This window comes from Felis catus, chromosome B1 (genome assembly GCF_018350175.1).
Source record: "Felis catus isolate Fca126 chromosome B1, F.catus_Fca126_mat1.0, whole genome shotgun sequence".
In the NCBI taxonomy this organism is placed as follows: Eukaryota; Metazoa; Chordata; class Mammalia; order Carnivora; family Felidae; genus Felis; species Felis catus.
This window is the reverse complement of record NC_058371.1, coordinates 179,879,171-179,900,333: the sequence shown is the minus strand read 5'-3', so window position 1 is coordinate 179,900,333 and position 21,163 is coordinate 179,879,171. Positions and strand designations below refer to the sequence as shown.

The window sequence follows — 21,163 nt, the reverse complement described above, 5'->3', positions numbered from 1 at the left end:
AATGAGTTTTAACAAACAGTTGTTTTAATTTCATACTCTGGCTTTTGACAGGTAACTTAATTTGTGTATTTCTTTTTTTTTTCAATGAACTAAGGGATTTTATTTCCTTTTTTATATTTGATCCTATTAATGAACCTTTCATCTAAAGTTTGGAATACATAAATTATATTTATTTTAATGCAGTTAATTTGCATTTACAGTCAGAGGTTTAGTTATTGAGTTAAAAATTACCTGAATTGTCATTTTCTTTAGTGGGTAAAGTCAAGCATAGTCTTCATTCTTTTATCAGATGGTATAACTATTTCTAAAATGCTAGCATGAAGCTTTTATAAAGATGATATCTTTGCAGGCAATATACATTGGCTTTTCCTCCCTGAGACCTTTTGCCACTCACAATTCACCCTAATTTCTATGTATTTATTTATTCATTTAAAATGTATTTTATTTTGAGAGAGTGAGAGCAAGTGCAAGTGGGGGAGGGGCAGAGAGAGAGAATCCCAAGCAGGCTCAGCACTGCCAGCACGGAGCCCAGTTTGGGGCTCAAACCCACAAACTGTGAGATTACGACCTGAGCTGAAATCAAGAGTTGGACGTTTAATTGACTCAATCACCCAGGCACCCCTGTTTATATATTTTTTAATTACATTTTTTCTTTTTTGATTACTGAAGTAGTACACCATTGTTATAACAATTTAAGTATAGAAATGGGTGTCTTAGAATGTAGAAGTCTGCTATAAACTCCACCCCCAAAAGACAATCAGTGTTTTAAAAAATAAGTATATTTCTATATTGGTTTTAGAAAATGTTAATACAATCGACCCGTGAACAACATGGGTTTAAACCGTGTGGATTCACTTACAGGCGAGTTTTGCAGGACAGCAGGATAAATGTATTTTCTCTTCCTTACAATTTTTTTTTGTCTGTGTATTTCTAATTTAGGATGGGCCAGAGGGTTTTGTTATTGTTTTTGTAATTATTCCATTGGTTCTTTCTACATGAAGACTTGCTCTAAGGAGAGAAAGTAGAGAAAGTACGTCATGATTGAGTTGAGTGGAATTATAGAAATGTCTGGTTTAGGTAGGGGAATCAGCTCACCGTCTCCCGACCTCACCTTGTATCTGCCTCATGGTTTTGCCTCTTCTTGTGCAGTTTCCCCTCATTTCCATAGATCTTAAGCTTACCCTTCCTCTAAGACTCAACTTAGATCCCATTAGTCAGCAAGCACACAGCCTACTACCCTCACCATAGTCTCTTCTCACTCTTTGGAGCTCTCATAGTTTCACCTACTTGGTTCTTCTCCTTTCCTCCCCACTGTTAGTAGTCTTTTATATGTGTGTGTTTGTATATCTCTTCAAAAGATAAATAAAAACTTCCCCAGAACCAAGACTGGTTGATGTTGCTTTGTATTTCTCTCCATGTCTTCTGCAATGCTTCTTACATGATTGGGCTCTATCACCTTTGTCATTCTTCCTAACTCTGAGATTCCATGATTGTAACACTCAGTCTGTCAATAAATGTTGATTGCTTGGCTGTCCAACTTAAGGCATTCTTTTGTTAGGGCCTAAATCATTCATTTTTTTTTTTCGAAGTCGGGGCACAGTACTTATGATGAGGAATTGGTATGATATTATCTATTTCCTTTCCTTCCATGGCCAGTTCAGTGGTTGACTTACAATCTAAAAGCCTTCTTTTTTTAAGCACCTAGTTCAAACAGTGCTATCAAATGGTCTGTGTGTGTGTGTGTGCACTTTCACATGTAAATGAGGCCTCCCTGTCTTTGATTGGATAGAATTTGCCTTATTTGTCTTTTTCTGTTGTTGGCAATGTAGACAACTTTTGTGCATGTTGAACTTTGTTATGTGTTCATAAATTTAAACAATTACGATAGAATCCTGAGTATGATAAATACATACTTTAGGAAACTTGCCTAAGTTTGTTTATTATGCCTTAAAACATGGCAAAAATGGAGACATTTGCAGTTGTAACTTCTCTGTTTATTTTTAAAAGATTCAGGGCGCCTGGGTGGCGCAGTCGGTTAAGTGTCCGACTTCAGCCAGGTCAGGATCTCGCAGTCTGTGAGTTCGAGCCCCGCGTCAGGCTCTGGGCTGATGGCTCGGAGCCTGGAGCCTGTTTCCGATTCTGTGTCTCCCTCTCTCTCTGCCCCTCCCCCTTTCATGCTCTGTCTCTCTCTGTCCCACAAATAAATAAACGTAGAAAAAAAATTAAAAAAAATAAATAAAATAAAAGATTCAAAGTCAGATAAGAAATAATCATGAAAAAAGATAATGCAGGGAAAAACATTTGGCTAGAAGCCAAAAGTCTTGTTTTGGGACCCTGATTCTTTTTTGTGCGATGTTCTGTAAGAAGATTAAGCTCTCTGAGCTTCAATTCTTTCATATGTAAAATGAACAAAATTGTAGTTTCCACTTCACAAGGGATTTGCGAGGTAAAATTATTAAAGTGTTATTTTGTAATAAACATCTATACAGGTGTGGCAGTAACTAATAATTATTATAATTTATGGTTTGGGATGCATCACTTAAAAAAAGGAAGTAGGGTGGCTCAGTTCGTGGAGCGTCTGACTCTTGATTTTGGCTCAGGTGGTGATCTCACAGTTTGTGAGTTCGAGCCCCATGACGGGCTCTGTGCTGACAGTGCAGAATCTGCTTGGGATTCTCTCTCTCTCTGTCTCTCTCTCTCTCTCTCTCTCTCTGTCCCTCCCCTGCTTGCAGGATCTTTCTGTCTCTTTCTCTTAAAAATAAATAAACATTTTTAAAAAGTAAATAAAAAAAATAAAAATAAAAAGGAAGTAAAAGATGAAAATACCACCCAGAATTGTCCTCCTTATAGCCTTTCATTCACCAAACCCCATGTTTGTCTGATGTCTCATTTTACACTTCAGATGATTTTCCAATATTTTTAAAAAAGTAACAGATAAACTTTCAGTATTGATAGGTGACTCTGCCCTGGTTTAGCTTCTGTATTATACGTTTATGCTCTAAAATATGAACATCAATTTCCTGTTCCTGGATTGTACAAATTACCATCAATTTAATTTTCTATGCTATGGAAAAATATCTGCTTTTCATATGACACTTTTCCTTTTCTCTAGATTTGAGTGTCAGTGAAGGACAAAATAATGAATATTCATAGATCTTTTACATATTGCCAATTATATGAAAACACATTCAACAGATACTTGTACCTAATCTACACCAATTACATAGGTGCATGATTTAGGTTTGAAGCATACCTAATAAAAATAAGTAGAAAAATAGACACATATTCCTTTCAAAATAAATATTTCTTTTTAAAAAAATTTAATTGTATTCATTTCAAGAGAGAGAGAGAGAGAGAGTGGGGGTAGAGTGCAGAGACAGGGAGAGAGAGAATCTCAAGCAGGCTCCACACTGTCAGCACAGAGCCTGATGTGGGACTCGATCTCAGGAACCGTGAGATCATGACCTGAGCTGAAACCAAGAGTCGGACGCTTAACTGACTGAGCCACCCAGGTGCCCCCCAGATATACATTTCTTTATTTATGGTTTTAAAGTGTTTGTTGTTGTTTTTAGACTTAATAAGGACATTTCTTTAAAAAAATTTCTTTAACATTTATTTTTGAGAGAGAAAGACAGAGTATGAGCAGGGAAAGGGCAGAAAGAGAGAGGGAGACACAGAATCCAAAGCAGGGTCCAGGCTCCAAGCTGTCAGCACAGAGCCTGGCACAGGGTTCAAACTCGAGGACCAGGAGATCATGACCTGAGCTGAAGTTGGATGCTTAACTGACTGAGTCACCCTGGCGCCCCAACCAATATAAGGACATTTCTGTTCCTATGTGTGAATGTTCAGCATATTCTTGTACCTGAATCTGAATCCTATTCTTACTGTCTCCATCATTCACTTTCCTTCTCTTAGCACTACTCACCAGCTATTGGGAAGTCTGGAAAAGAAGAACTTAGGTTTTATGAGTTAACATTTTATGGATAAATTTCATTAATTAAATTCCCAGCCTATTTCAGTCTCTTTGGTCAGGAAATGGAAACTGAGTGAGATATAGAGATGGTCTTGTAGAACGTGTTCCAGAATGACTTGGTTTCATCTCATTCTGTGTGTGTGTGTGTGTATGTGTGTGTGTGTGTGTGTGTGTGTGTAAAAGAGAGAGAGAGAGAGAGAGAGAGAGAGAGAGAGAGGCAGAGAGAGAGACAGAGAGAAAGATACAGAGAGACAGAGAGAGACATATTGACTGAGATTTAGAACAAATTGAGGAGCAAGGCTGAGAGGCAGAGACAAAGGCTTGTCTATACAACTTCAACTGAATTGGACCTGACTGAAAGATTGGTTTGGTTGGATTTACCAGAGCCTATCTCCTCAGTGGCAATGATCTGAAAATTGCTTCCAGGGCCATTTTAATTAGCTGATTCAAATCAAAACAAACACATCCTGGTGACCTCCATTTTTACCCTGGCCCTCGCCAATGACAGTTTTCAAAGCGGTGATTCCTAAGTAGTTCTCCATGAACTCAATAAGCTATCTGAGGTATGCACTTTTGCTTTTAAACATTAATCTTTAATGCTAAGGGAAGAATCCATTTTTCTTGGCTTCAGTGACAGGTGAATGTTAGTGCACAGATGCATTTGTGCAGGGGCTCAAAACTTAAAACCACAAAAACACGAAACCTCCTCATTCATAGTTAATTTATGAAATGAAATTTAGGAATGGAGTGTCATTCTTCAATATCATTTTAATATGGAGATTTCATTGGGCTCCATGGCAGTATGGTGAATTTATTACTTCGATGCATTTTATTTCTTGGGTGTGCTTTTAAGTTAAAAGTATGTCAGGTCTTGCAAATAGAAAATGAAACATTTGACACCTCTGATTTCCTATGTTTGTTGTGATTATTTTAATTGTTTACTCATTTATTAAAAACCTTGTGGGCAATTTTGCATAGTGTATTTCCTTAGAGAAAAGAATGACTACTATATGAGATAGATTAAAAAGAGATGGTAGTGAAATTTTAGAAATTTTAGACACATAATTTAAGACAGAATTACAGAGGGGAGAAAAGGGGGAGAAATAATATGCTATTAAAATAAAAAAGCATTTACTGCAATTCAAGAAAGATTGTGCCATAATCTATCATATGACAAATAATCGAAAGTCAAAGATAGCCATATGACTTCAAAATATCTGGATTAGGCAATAGTAATACTGTGCTATGACAAATAATATGATTTCCTTCATTGGTTATTCTCAAACATGCGTTCATTCATTAAATCAGTTTTCACTGAAGGCCGACCAGGTGCCAACACGGAGACCGTAGCAATAAACAGAATGGACATGACATTTGCCTTCAGGGAGTTCATTGTAGCCTCGTACGGGATGTAAGGCTTAAATGAGTAACTTCACAAGAGTAGTTAAATATTTGATAAAGTCTATGGCAACGTATCACATACAGTAAGAGCCCATAACAGGAAGGTCTAATGTCTTGGCATGCATTACAGCTATATTGTTGCAGTTGATTTGGGAATAGGAAAACAATATCTGAAACTTGCAAATGTTGAGCTTTCACTTGTGTCCAGGCAGTTTTGAAATGAAATGTGCAGTCATATAGTTTGTGTAAAGTAAGACAAACTATGTTCATCTGAAACGTACAATTTAAATTAGGAAGATGCACTTATCAGTGATGCCTTCATAGATGCAAGCTGCTTGTGTAATAGGACAGAATTTCCCAAGTTATGGTAATGGTTAGAGCTGCTTCAGAAAGAAAAAAATATTCTTTTTATTTCTAGGAAAAGATAACAACTAATTCAAAAATTAAGACATTTTAAAGCTGCTTAAATTTATACAGCTAATATTGATAATCTGTGATTAGAGCAATGCTTAAACATTTTCTGTCCTTGAATATGAATAATTAATTTCAACATTAGACATTACTTTTTTTTTTACACCAATTACTTTCAAAAATGAATTGGTCAATTATTCAGTGGTATAAATCATTTACTTCTTTTCTAACTTCGATTCTCGTGTGCTGATGCATCGTTACTTTGGAAATTGAATGGAATATTTATTTCTCTTTTCTGATTCTAAGTCTTAAAGATAAATACTTCTGGTAGTGAACTGTAGCATTCTATTCTATGGAGGTGATTTATTATTTTTTTGGCAATGTTCAAACTTACTAAATGTTTTACTAACATCAATTGTGCTATCAACCTAGAAGACGATACTCTGTGTAACTTCTGGCACTGAGAGCAGAAATCAGCCACTTGGTCAGTAGCAAGTTCAGAGAAAAAAATTAACACTATTTAAAACTGACATTAGCAAAATATTTTGAAGGGATATTACCATCACTTTATTTGTGCAAAGTAGATACAAAGTTGGAAAACATTGCCCTTTTAGGGTCATGACTTTGAAGGGGAGAGTTATCCATCCCTGACCTGAGATCAGCAGGCCATTTGTTGATAGCATGTAAATTGCTCAGATTTCTGTAAAGAGACAGCTATCTAAGGATTGTTTTTAAAGACAAGAGAGCTACTTTGAATGGTGTGAACACTCAGATCAAGAGCACATCTCTGAGATCTTAGGGACTTGTAAATTGTAAAAACTGTGACAACAAAATTACCATTTCATTCTTTGTATTTGTAGTATAAACAAAGCCAGCATCCCCCCCCCCCCCCCGCCCCTTCCCCCTCCACCCCTCTTCTGGTGACATTTCATAGCCTTGAAAAGCTTGAAGCCTGAAACACAATTAATTCAATGTTTCTTTTACCATGCAAATATCTCTTGTCAGAGATAGCATCCTTGAGATTAACCAGCAGTATTGATTTAGATGCCCCAGGGTTGTTAATTGTAGGGAACTGTTATATCTCTATGACTTCTGAAAGAGGTTATGGCCACTGCAAATACATCTTAAGGAAGAAAAGAATACTATCAGCCAAGATGTGCACCCAAGCTTTGGAACTAGGCTGGCAAAACCCTACTCACATTGCTGTAAAGCAGACATATATTTTTGTATTTTTTGTAGGTGGATACAGTGCAGACCACGAACCCCCCTGGCCACATTGAGGAATCGTGTAAAATGAATGTATGTGCTCGTAAGTGAAATACATGTAATGTTCCAACTCAGTGTGTTGGATCTTAATAGACCTGAATTGTCTTGTGCAAAAAGAAATCGATTCCCAAGGGGCAGGACCACTATCTGATTAAAATGAAGCTCTGATTGTGAAGAAAATGCAAAATGGACTTAAAATAAAATCTCTGCAAAAAGGAATCAAATTATACTTAGCAAACAAACTGAAAAAAAAATCAAGCTCTCAATATGGAATAAAGGAGGGATGTAAGAGAGGTTTTGCACTCTTATCAATTACTGTGGAGAAACAGAATCAAATATCGTCATACTCAGGAGTGTGAAAAGAAGAACAGGAAATCCTTTTTCTTTTGGTTTGCACTTGAATGGACTGAAGCAAAGAGTGGAGACACATCCTGTTCCTGTTTATAGTTAATAATGTGGAGATTAGTATAGATGTGATTTCATTTGCCTTGCTTGAACTAATTGGATGCATTATGTAGAAATCACCTGAGCCTGTGCTAGATCAACAAAGAAAATGGAAATGTATACCTCAGGACTGAATTCTGGGAAAATTAGACTGTTCAATGTTATTTAATAAGGCGTTAAGAAGAAATACTACTGCCAGTCAGGTAAAGTGAGAAAGGAGTGGACAGGAAAGAAAATAGAATTTAGGTCATTCTGATACTTGATGAAATGTAATTCATTATGGCGTAAAAGCAGAGGATAGTTTGCAATGTATCTCACAGACATTTCACACAATTTCTGATTGAATTTAGGGTAAACCACGTAAATGTTCAAGGAATGTATGGCCGTTATATCAATAGCAAACTGGCCTTTAAAATTTGTGGTCTTATGCATTCGTGTATGCAGAGGAGGGCTTTTTTATTTTGTTAAGAATGAATTGCATGCAGGAAGAACCTCTGTGCATTATAGTTATTTGCTCAGTTGAAGATACTGTATAAAGTCTCGTTTTTGTATGAGTATGGGTGTATTTGGATGCATTTGTGTGTATGCGTATATAAATGGAGGCAGGTAAAATTCAATGGTTAACCTTTGCACTTTAGTTTGTTACCTAGAATGTAGAGGTAGCGGAAACTGTCTGAAGCCATTTCATACGTGTTGTCATTACTAAAGATAATTATTCACAAATGAAGCAATTCGAATATAGACTGACGACTGCAAAGGCTCTCCAATTAAGTATAATATTTACTGCCATTGAGCCATTTAAATTAAGATAGTACCAATGTCTCAAAATAATGAGAGTAGGCTCCTGTGAAATCAGTTTGAGGACAGTTGGAAAGTCCTATTATACTCCTTCAGGTTACTTTTACTCAGTGACAGAGGATGTGAATCATGGCTGTTTTTATAGAAGAGACTCGGGAAATATTTGTGTTTTAACTATAACTTTTTAATATGCCTAAAGTTATAGTTTTTTTTTCCATTTTCTTCGGTCTAAATTAATTACAAATAATCATATATTAACATAGATAAGATAGTAAATATTTAAAACAGATAGACATATTTTTTGTAGTCACCGTGTGCCATAATAATTTTGAAACTATTGTTCTCTGGTATTTGTATTCATGTCTCTTTATCTTGCTGATTAACTTTATAGTAGAAATTTTTACCTCTTCTTTCTATGTGACAATCAACTGAAGTTGGTATCCTATCTATACTATTACAGGGATTTTTGTCTTTATTTATGCTATTATAATAAATTATAAGTCTACAAACTCTATAATTCTATTGTATCGAATATTTTTCTGTGACCAAAATAATAAAATGTAACTGCTTTATAAAATGACAATATTTCCTATTTTAGTAATCTCTTAAAACATAAAGGGACCTAAAATAGGTTCATGTCGCTGGCTTTGGAATACATTCTCCACAATTTGAGAGTGAAGAGCTTAGCAACTTTAGATAAAGGGAATAAGTTTGACAGAGATAATTTCGAGGGTGTAAGGAGAACAATACCCTGAACAGATTCAGGAGTTTTGATGTCAAATTTTGCTTTGCAACTAAACAGCTATATATATATATATATATATATATATATATATATATATATATATTAGCTTTTAGGTGCTCAGATTTCTTAACTATAAAGGATGGGTTCAGATTGCACAATTTTAAGATCATTTTAATTCTTAACTTCTAAGGTTTTGATAACTTGGAAACAGTACAGCACGACACTTAATACTGATTATATTAATACTCAGTAGTGATCATTGGTATTAAGAGAATCACATACTGTTTTCCACTTAAATTGACCCAAAGCTGACCGCATGCCTTAAGAGTAAGGAGAAATGCGAATTCACACTTGTTTCTGTTCCATCCTTAGTCTGACTTTAATGGAAATATGTACCGAAGTATAAATAATCATGTTCTGGGATCAATGGGTCTCCCTAAGTTAATTGATCCAAGAGGCACCCAAGTACAAAATCACTCAATTTGTAACAGAGGAAACCTTTTTGTTCTGCACTGAGTTGAATGCCTTCCCTGGCCGAATATTAAAGTGCCAGAACCAGTTTTTCTTGCTCTTTACCCCCCAAGGATTGATCAGCACATGAAGGTCTCTGTGACTTCAAAGGCATTTCTGGACTCAGATCAGCCTGGTTGGGTTCAGAGGAGAAGGAAATACTAGCCCCTGATGTTTACGGCGGTAGGCTGTTTCATCTCATAGTCGTTCTCTGCTTAGGAGAAGCAAGGAGCAGAGGAGTCTTGCAACTGTTATAATTTCAGGATTAACGTTTAGTCACAAAGTGCCTCACACAGAAAAGCAGTGCTTTTATTTTAGTTTCCTGCTACTACTCCAACTGGGAAAGGTCAGAGAAGCAGTATGAGGCAAAATGAAAGCATATACATGTCAATTTTGGGGCGGAGGGCTCATACTAACTTGCAAAGTGGTGTCACTTTCAAAATCACAAAGGTGGTATGGATAATCTTCAGGGATCCTTAGAGAATTTATTACACTGAACATTTTTTCTGTTTGTTTGTTTCAGTGAACTTCTGGTCATTTATGGGACTGATTTAGGTAATAAAATTTAATTCTGTCAGTTTATTCTTTATTCTACAAGATGAGAATAAAGATGGGAGACCACCTACCAAGCCTATCCCATGACCCTTTATCTCTAAGTAAAATGTTTACCATTAGCTTTTGATTCTTTCCGTCTGACAAAAAAAGGGGGGGGGGAGGGGCAGTGGAGGGGGGAGGGTGGAGGTGGTTCAAAGAAAGAAAATGATTATAAAGAGCAGCAGTGGGGCAACTGTTAATGAAATTACCAACTGAAAAGTTATGTTCAGAATGCATCAGCCAATTGGATGCACAGAAGTAAAAATTTCACTAAAATACAAAAAAAAAAGGCTTTAAAATATTATTGAGGATTGAAGTAGTTGCTTTTGGTGTTAATTCTGCTTATTTATTTATTTGGAGGCTATTATTCCATTTCCTGGTTTTGATAAATATAAATTAGTTGAGTTACCAACAGTCAACTCTATAAAGATGATATGTTAATTGCTCAATTTAATATTTATGCCAGCCTCATGAAGCAGATGCCATTATTGTCATATCACCCATTTCACAGATAAGGAAGGTTAGGCACAGAGAATTTAGGCAAATTTGCAGAAGTACAGACCACCAGGAGATAGAGCGGGGCTCTGAGTCTTGCCAGCCTGGTTTCAGAGGCTACATACACTCAGCAGGTCACAGATCCTTCGTGCCAAAACTTGAGGGTCCAAGTTAGGCTCTGGAACTGTTCAGGGGGACAGGGGTGGAGTTTTTGGTTCTTCGGATCACGCATCTGTTAACATGAGTGAAGCAGATTCAGCATGCATGACTTCAATGTGAAAGGCATCCAGACGTTCTCGCAGACAGAGTATTGGACAACGGTAGAATCTGTGATAGGACGTCTGCTTTACATATTGGAGACAGGGAAGAAGAAATTCTTTTCTAACTGACTTTGCTTTGCAGGCTTAAAATATGTTACTAGGTAATATTTGCATCAAACAACATTTGAAAATGGAGCCTTCGCTGTGGATGGAGGCAAAAGACAACTGCATTCTTTGAACAAGGAGAGCTCGCACGCAGGCTAATGGGAATTCCAGACACACAGGCTAATTATTACAATGTCATGTACTAAGTGAAGGGCGCTCAGAGTGCCTTAAGAGTGCAGCATCTGGAATCCAGGTTGCCTGGGTTCGAAATGTGGATCGCACACTTTACAAACTGAATGGCCTTTGAACAAGCATCTCTCTGCCTCCATTTCTTCAGATGTGACTGAAAGTTAGTAACAGCATCTACGTTGCAAATTAGTTGTGATTATTAAGTGCGATTTAGCCAGGTGATAGGAGTATGACTTGACAAGACCTCAGTAAATGCCAGCACCTCTTGATTTCCTTATTGTTGTTTTATAATCAACATATGAATAGAGTGTAGTTGTTGCTGATTGAGATGTTCACGGGCTAAAATAAACTCAATGTCACTGTCAGAAGTGACACAAAATGCACCTCACAGAACAGATAACTCCAAGCCTCGATATACTTCATATACTATGGCATGAAACTGAGCAAAAGAGTGCGGGTACAGGTTCTCCGGGGGAATTCATGAGTTTCTGGTCTGCTACAATTCAAATCTTAGAGCTCTGTGAGCCATCATTTCTTCAAGCATCGACAAGTGAACGGAAACTGTGAAAGCTGAAATCAGACCTGTCACCATCCAATGATGCAAGTTTTTAAAAGGTCAAAGAATAATTTTTGAAAGATCACTTTATCTGTAATTATAAGGGAGTATAATTTCCCCCAATTAGTAGTGACATAAGCAATGTGAAATGTAAGAATGATAAATTATTTGTCAGATTATCATAAAAACTAAGGATAGTGTTGATTATGATAACCCATCCATGAATAAGTAGCTACTATTCTTTGCAGATATTTAGTAATTTTCTATGATATATGATAGGGCTTCATTTTCAAAGTCCTTTATTAAGCAGAAAATGTGCTTTGTAATCTATAATAACTATGAGATTTGAATGTGTGAAATACAAACAAAATAAATACTGGCTGGATTGAAGTGGGTAATATTTAATGTCTGGAAAGTCAGTGGCTTTCATTTTCAACATTGCAATTGGCTAATTACATTGGAGAGGATAAAACAAATAAACTATCATTGAAAATGTTGTCTTTCCTATTTGAAACCATGTTTTGGATAATATATAGTGAATATTAATTGTGGCTAGAAAATCTAGACTTCAGAAATGTCCCTGTGTTCTTGGGAACCCATAGTATTGCTTGTGAAAACATGAAGAAGTTATAATATTCTAACTTCATTTCACAGTTTAGCAACTAAGCATCTGAAAAGAAACAGGGCCAATTACAGATTTTTTTAGGCTATCCATTTCAATAATTTTTACTTTGTTTTCATGAAAGAGCTGGCTACTCTATATTTTTATGGATGTTAATACCACCATAATAACTATCTTATGCTTCTTTTTGTGAATTTCTAAGGAGGAGTTAAGATTGATGTAATTAAAAATGAGTATCTTCCTAGATTGTATCCTTAGATGTTAGGGGGGAAATGAACATGTCCTGTTTTAAGAGATTGAATTTTGAGACCAGGTACAGCTCAGCCTGTTTTGTAACTACCCAATTGCTTCCGTGGAAATTCTGTCTCAGTAGCAGGTGAGGGGGACCTTGGTCTCTCATTTTTTTTTCTTTTCTCTGTGTCTAGCTGTTAAAAGGCAGGTCAGGATGATTTTTTTTTCTCCCCTATATGTCAGGCTCATGAAAGAAGCAGACATTTGGTAGATGCATTCTAGAAAGATCAGAAACGGCTACCTCCTGATAATACGTTTCAAGTGGATATAGTGCCTTCTAACTTTCTGCTGGTTGACTTTTTAAAACCCTTGCATATTTATTACATAAAAATCTGCCCTTTTCTGAACCCCAAATTGACACTTGATTGTTAAAAGTCATGTAATTGAAAAAAAAATCTGTGTTCGGAAAGACCCTGATAATGTTAAGGAAACAATTAAGTTATCCCATGGGCCTTTTTAATAAAAATTCTATGATGGCTAGTCACATAAATGACTCAAAATTCACATGGAGAAGTTTGTGAAAATGTTTATGAGGAAAGGTTACATTCAAATGAATATTAAGAATCTGTAAACACAGGATCTTTTTATCTTTCAACAAACCATTTTCAATATTAGGAAGAAATGAAACACATATTTTGTACCAAGCTTCTCTGGTAATTCATGTGCTCTTGTCATGTGAGATTAACATTTGGATTAAAGAATATGATTAAAGGGTTCTAAATTAGTGGTTACCAAGTTGAAATAGTGCAAACATTGAGACAGTACAATACAGCAATCTATTTCATGCAATATATTTCTTATACCAATTAATTAGCAGTTTAATTAGCGTGATGTTTCATGTTGTGACCTAAGCCATTGGACTCCCAAGGGGTCTAATGGAGACAATGAAAAAAAGGAAAAGAAAGCTTCAGAATTGTTGATGGTTGTGTCACATGGCACCAGAATTAAAAATAATATTCATTTAGGGTTGCCTGGTTGGCTCGGTCAGTAGAGCATGCAACCCTTGATCTTGGTGTCATGAGTTCAAGCCCCACCATGGGGGTAGAGTTTACTCAATAAATTTTGTTTTAAGTTTATTTATTTATTTTGAGAGAGAGAAAGTGTGCATGGGAAGGGCAGAGAGAGAAGGATGGAGAGAGAATCCCAGGCCCACTTTACACTGCCAGTGCAAGGAGCCCGAACTCACTAACCCATGAGATCATGGCCTGAGCGGAAATCAAGAGTCTGATGCTTAACTGGCTGGGCCACCCCCAAAACATTTTTTAATGCTTTAAAAAATAATTCTTCATTTAAAAAATAAAAGAACTTGCGTATGCTTTTTTTCCCTGAACTCAGAACAGATTTTTTTTAAAAGGCAGTTTTATGATATGAAATACTCCCATGAATTAAAAGCATATTAAATATCTAAGTGTGCGATCACATTAAATGAAGTACATTTTAAGCAGCAAGTGACCACAAATAAATGCTTCAAGGCTTCCCTCAGATAAAACAGAAGTACTTCTCATAATTTTGAGAGCAAACATAAAAGATATGTATTAGGGTGATCATATTTTTGAATATATAATGTGATTCATAGGATTCTATTAAGAGCCATTGAAATGACTTACAAAGGGTTGCATTTTGGAAAGCCACAATGGAACTCTGCCTTTGGACAGGCCCTAGGAAAAAAACTATGCATCTTAGAAATAATTTATCAAGTGTGTGACATGAAAGGGGTCTCTCGTCCTTTTCTTCCCTCCCCAGTGAGAACATATTGGGATTGTATGTGTTAGTCTTTATTGCATAAAATGGAAGCTTCTGCTGAGCCAAAGACAGTCATCCGCCAAAAGATTGGTTCTGCCTTTTCACAACAGCATAAAGAATGGGCACAGTTGTTATGAATATTGAGCTATAAAATACAACAAACCGTCTGAAAGTGCTTTTCTCTTCATTTTACACCGCGGACAGTTCGGAACATGCGAAGAAATATAATAATGATTTGAGGATCTGACAAATATCCCCAGATTTTGTCAAGCCTTCATTCCCAATCACTGATATCTGCTGGACTTATTTCATGGCCACATAGTTAGGCTGTTCATTTCCTGTGAGTTTGGGTACTACAGTAGGTCCAGAGGGCTCCTTTTTTCTTTTCAGAAACTGTTCCATAACCTCTTTTGGCAGTTAATGTATGGATGCCATTTGGAACATTGCTGGTTATTATGTTACTCACAGATATTTTATTGTACACAGAAATGAGTATTTATGGAAGTCTAAAGTCTCTGTTATGCAAAATCTTATAAAGAGAAAGCTGTTAAACTTTCACTTTTTTTCTCTCTCTGACTCTTTCCCTCGTCTAACATGTCAACTTGAATTGCTTCTTTTTCATTTAGTAGAAATTTTTAGCATATGGAAGAGAAAGCATATACACATTATGAAGTTGTAATTGGTAATCTGTAATTAATTGTAACTTCTATTTTCTAAAATAAGGACAAATTTGAAATTGTGGTACAAAATAATTCAGTAAACATTTGTGCCAAAATGTTCCTAAGATGTTCCTAAGCTTCTTTTCTTTTTAGTTGCATAGTATTCTGTCTTCAGACTATCAGAAAATTGCAATTTAGTTTTGCTCTGATAGTTAACTGATAATGATCCGATTTAAGTGATCTTTCAGTTTAAATGTATTTAGTAGGAATTTGGATTAGTATATTTGTCCTCTCTTGGATTTCCTATAAAAATATATAGTTTAACTGTACATAATTCATAAATTAAATGTTTATTTATTTATTTTTGAGAGAGAGAGAGAGGGAGGGAAGGAGAACATAAGCAGGGAAGACACACACACACACACACACACACACACACACACACAGAATCTGAAGCAGGCTCTAGGCTTTGAGCTGTCAGTGCAGAGCCCGACGTGGGGCTCGAACCCACGAACTGTGAGATCATGACCTGAATCGAAGTCAGATGCCCAACCAATTGAGCCACCTAGGTGCCCCTATAATCATGAATTAAATGAACACCAATTATGGACTAGTGTTGGAGGCTTTGGACAACCTACTTAACCTTTCGTGCTGTATTTAAATGGGGGTAATAGTCTCATAGCATTGTTAGGCAATGAGGATGAATTACTAAGCTATGTAAGTAAGGTCAGAAATAAATTAATATATACATTGATTGCAACTGTCTAGCATAAAGTGAGCAAGTATAAATAACAGTATTATTAAAGAAAGGCTCAAAAATGTGACTGACACAGGTCACATAGCTATTCACCAGTTGAGCTAAGATTCCAGAAGCAGTCTTAATGCAATGCAGCATGGTGGGTGTTCTAAGTGCAATCTGCTCCCCAAAACAGACCAATAGGTTTTCCAAAAGTCTTATACTAGTCACAAGTAGGCTACGATCCAAACTGCAGGTGTATCTGAATTTAAACCTTGATTTCCTCAAACCTTGACAGGAATCTAAACTTGATGGTAGGAATCTAAACTTGTTTATTGCTAGAGACTTCACCGCCTTTATGAATAAGCTTTCTGTTTTCGGAATTATTTAGAAATGAAAGATGTTTTTGGAATAATTTAGAAAATGCAAACATGAGAATCAAATAAAAAATGGTCAACTTTCAATGCACACTTTGAGCTGTTTCTAGGAGTCTCTCTCGGGATTTAGACATTATTTCTTCAAACAAACACTGAGAAATATGTAACAGGTGTATTTATTTTTTTTAGTGGACTTCAGCTGGCTGTTTAGGTAAGCTCATAAGCCCACCTCCCCTTCCCCTTTCTTTGAATATTTGGAATTCTATTAATTGGAGGTGTCTGGCTGTTTTAGGGAGCACCTTCTGTGCAGTGTGCTTTTCAGTCATTGCCATATCCTTTGTGCTGCCATTCAGTTCGTTTAACTCTGAGATTTGGGAATGTTTTTATTTCCGTTTTCCTCAAATATTTTGCTGTAATTGTTTCCTATTAGCTTGTTTTAAAAGATAGGTTACCGTTGGATCTTTAAATTGACTTCTTTTCATGGAGCTGGTTGTATGGTCCACCCCTGTCCTGCAGAAGTTGCCATTACCTATTGTTTAGTCGAATTTGAAACTGATAGGCCTTAATGACTGTTATTACAAGTGTTCCACTCACTGTGCCATCTAGTAATATTGGATCGTAACAATATGTGCTTTAAAAAAAAAAAGCTTTCTCTCTCACTTTCTCTTTGTGCTGCTGGTGACTGCTCAAGACTTATAACATAGAACATGATCAGGCATGGAAAGTATAGTCGAGCTGCTATTAATATTTGTGTACAAATTACATGTAGTGGATTGAGATATTACACGAAGGCTGCAGGATTGCGTACCTTGCTGCGCAGAGTGTTGCGAGGACAGAACGACGTACTGCTTCTTAGTGTTGTCAACGTACTACTGTGTTCAGGAACACGTAGTCCTAGTCATTTCTCATAAGTAGACTTCAGATTCCTTACTTTAGAATTCTATTCCTCTACCTCTAATGCTCCTCTCATATTTGTCCTTTCCATTCTTCCTTTTTGTGAGCTCAGTGTTCCAGCTCAGCCTGGTGACTTTCAGGTGACTTTACCTGCTTTACACTTTGCTACTAGTTTCTCGTAAGCTATAGTGCTACATCCTCCAACAATCCTTTGTCTTCCTAACTTTACATGAGGGAATCCTACCTTCCCTCTTTTTCTGGTTACCAAGTCATTTGTGCTAATTTTAAGGCATTTTATCCGTGTGGTTTTATGCTACCTGAATCTTCCAGTCGTTAATGATGGAATATTTTGATGGAATAGTTTGAAAGTGTATATGCATATTATTTCTACCCTAGAATCTCTTCACTGGGAACATCCAAGCCTGACTCATATTTACCATCTCCTTCTTGTTTTTAGCAAAGTACTTTGCTTACAGTAGCTTAGCAATTGCTTGACTGAATTCATTTGATGCTATAAATGGAAGTCTTGGGTGATTCGAAGACGTGCAATAACGTGTATAGATATTAGTCATTCGATAAGTATTTGTTGAGTTTCTCCCCTAGATTAGGTACTGGAGATTTTCCATTCTTGTAAAATACGAAATGCTGGGTGACACAGGTGAGGGGATTTACACATATTTATGTACACATACGTCACAAATCATATGAGCTCTGTTAGAGCTCTCTTAGAGCTCTCATTCCCCTGTGTCACTCAGGATCTACTCTACTCCGGGCGCTCTGTTGTTAGCAAGACAAATATGTGTTTCCCAGATGTGAGAACTACATGTTGCCACGAGGGAGAGCTCTGGTGGACAACAAGTGGGTGCCAAGGCAGGAAGCTGTGAACAAAGTCTGGAAAGTAGCTCAAAATGTAGAAGGCATTAGATTCATGTTATGGAGATACAACTTGACGCTGGGAGAGATGGGAGTGACACAGCAGAGGTCTTCAAAGACAGAGGAGTGGTGACCCTGATTTGTGAGGGGAATAACTTTCAAAGCAGGGTGGAGGAAGCACCAGAGAGGAAGAAGCAACCCTCGCAGGATAGGAGTTGCGCTTTAACTGAAAATATATCTTTCTTGGACTTGGGATTCAGTGCTATCAGCTGCCATACTTTATGTAGAATACAAAGTCGTAGAGACAACTGGTCTCTTTGGTCATTTCTTGGCACCGAAAGAGTGTTCTGCCCCAGAGCCCTAATTCTTTAGTAGAGGAATTAGTATAATTAATACCAAAAGGAATACAATTTAATGCATGGTTTCTAAAATCAATAGACACAAAACCATTCTTTGAAGATGGAGCTCAGGTCAACTGGAACTGTTTCTGTGTGATAATATTGCAACTCTGTATGATGTTTGGGGAGAAATACACACATGATTTTAACATAAACTTCCTTTGCTCTAATGCTGTCAAAAGAGGCTTTCCTTGATGTTAAGCTCTGATCTCAAATGAAGTCATGCCTTGGAGGCTATCTTGAGGCTGAACGCTTAAAGCATCTTCACTCATCAAATCTATGGAATCCCATTTTTACCTCTATCATTGCCTGAACTCATGTTCCAGCTGTAAGCTGATTTGTATCTCAGACCTTATCCAGAAGTATTTTTATTTTTTTTTTATTTTGCCACATATTATTAAAGTACTTTCAATGATTTCTGTTTCCTCTTTGTGTTTTATGGTTAAAAAAAAAAAGAGAATTAATACCACAAATAGCACAGATATGATTTTCACTGCCCTGTAGTTTCTAGGATTTGCTGTTTTCTTTGGAAAAAAAATAAAGTAAAATAACTCATAAGATTTCATTTGTAGTAAGACAGTTCTGACAGTTCCGTGGCAGTGAAATTTTAAGGATCATCAATATTGAAGGGCACAGGCTGTGGAGTTGCTCCTTTTTTTTTCTCTCTCTCTTTCTTTTTTCACCTTTAATTCCAATTAAACAATATTCTATTAGACTAGATGCTTTCTGCCTGGGTGTTTTCTGTCTGATCTTTGGCTGGCAATCAAGGAAATTCAGCTTCCGTCTGTTAGAGCTGAAAGGGCTTATAGCATGCCAGGGGCTGTCTAGTGTTTCAAGCATTTAGAACCCCTGGTCTATGAATAATGATCAATGTGTGGTGCTTATATTGTTAAATCTTTCAAGAAAAATGTCTTGCAAAGTTATTCTCTGGTGCTGAAGCCACTCATACTCTCCACATAATGCGGAGGTTGCATATCCCGTATCTATGCAAAGCGTTTAACCCACGATTCTATATATAAATATCCACACTCATAATGCACAATTTTCAAAATACCTGCTTTATGCTTTACCATGAAATGTCTGTAAAATCCTGTATAAATCATATTCAGTATGTGTTATCGTCTAATTTTTATAAGAGATTGTATTTTTGTTTGAAATTTTTATTGTTTTTGATAGGTTTCAGAAGGAATGCCATCATGCCTTTAATGCTGCTGTTACCTATGGTGTGACAATTTAAAATTTTCCAGCTAATATTATTATGAAATGGTACAGCCTCGGATACAACATATTGTCAGAATATCACATCATTGGATATAATTTAGGATTTTCTCAATGTTTGGTTTGCAAATTCAGAATATAACTTTTATTGATACCGATAAGTAACATATATCAAGAATACTGATGTCTGCGTTGAGTCATGTACTGACATGCTGACGCATTAACCAAAGGAGTATAAAGGTATAAAAGTGCTAGATTATTTTGGATGCACACTCTATCTATCTATCTATCCATATAAAGTATTTTGAAATATATATTTTCATATACCTTCCATATATTCAAATATATATACATATACATATATTTATATAAAATATATAATTCAGAATATATTTTTGTATCTGAAGATCATCAGAGGGAACCTATTACTTGGTAATGACTATGGAATACATGCTTTAGCCCAGACACTGTGCTTAAGGCGAGGGATGTAAATATGGGAAAGAAACCAATTTTGCTCTCAACAAACCAAGACAGCCAGATGTGTTATAAAGGCTATAGGAAGACAGAGATAAAGAAAGAAAGTGAAGACATTTGGGAAATGCTTAATGAAACAAGAAACTTTTTAGTTGGCCCTTGTAACAAATTAAGTCCACTTACACTTAGGAAGGAAGAAAGACATTTCAGCTGGAGAAGAAATTATGAGCAAAGTAATGAAAGTCTCAAATTTCGTTGCATACTTGGTAAAAGTTGCATAATCCAGCGTGGTTAGAGTGTAGGAAATATGGGATGAGCGACTCAATATGAACTGGAAAGAGCAAGTAAATTCAGCTCCAGAAGAGCCTTGAATTTTATGTCTAGCAACTTGGGTTTATTCTGTAAGTATTTGAAAGTCACTGAAAGCTTTGAAGCAAGGGTATAACTCAGTAAGTGTTTAAAATGATGGCTCTATTGGTGAAATGGAGGGCAGTTGACAGTAAAAGTGCTGGAGAAAAAGAGACTTGTCAGGGGACAAGTACAGTCTGATAAAGCCTTATCGTATGATTCTGACGCATGATGTGGAGACAGATAACGATGTGTATGGAGAAAACGATGTAAAATATACATGATTGGAGGCTGGAGGAGAAAGGAGAAGACCAATAGACTCGGAAAAGAAGCTAATTTCAGAATTTAATTTTGAACATTTTAATTAAAATATTACACAGCTTAGCTCATTTAATACTAATAACACAATTTGTTTTCAAGCTATATAAACCGAATTGATAACTTAATATTTTAAACCAAAGATAGCTTTGGGAGCCATGAGGTAGGGCTTGAGAGGGGCTAGTGGTGAAAGAAGGAACATGGTCAGGAAAAAGAAAAGTCTATTCCAGCTCCAGACGGTAGGGGTAAACTCAGGGGTTAGTAGGAATTGGTCAACTCTCCTTCAGGTACAACTCCTGAAATGTCTTAAATCCACTTATATTAAAATGTATTTCATCACTGTGCTCACTGGTCAAACTCCATTGGAATGCCAAAATGTCCTTTGAGGGCGGCTTGTCAACCTTTTGGTTAAGGAAAGGCAACACACTTTGAATAACAGACTTACCAGACTGAATTCAGTGGATG

The 21,163-nt window shown here is 36.4% G+C and overlaps 1 protein-coding gene across 9 annotated transcripts in view; it reads left to right on the top strand.

Annotated features, from left to right (window-relative positions):
* PCDH7 (protocadherin 7) overlaps positions 1–21,163 on the top strand; it is a 420,442-nt gene that overhangs the window by 56,625 nt on the left and 342,654 nt on the right. For 6 of the 9 annotated variants that reach the window (XM_023253220.2, XM_019829661.3, XM_023253217.2 and 3 more), the window contains exon 2: positions 7,025–7,084. The exons of the other annotated variants lie outside the window; for them this stretch is intronic. In XM_023253220.2, coding sequence (XP_023108988.1) covers positions 7,025–7,084 — 60 coding nt within the window. The remainder of the gene's footprint in view (positions 1–7,024; positions 7,085–21,163) is intronic. 9 annotated transcript variants of the gene reach the window in all.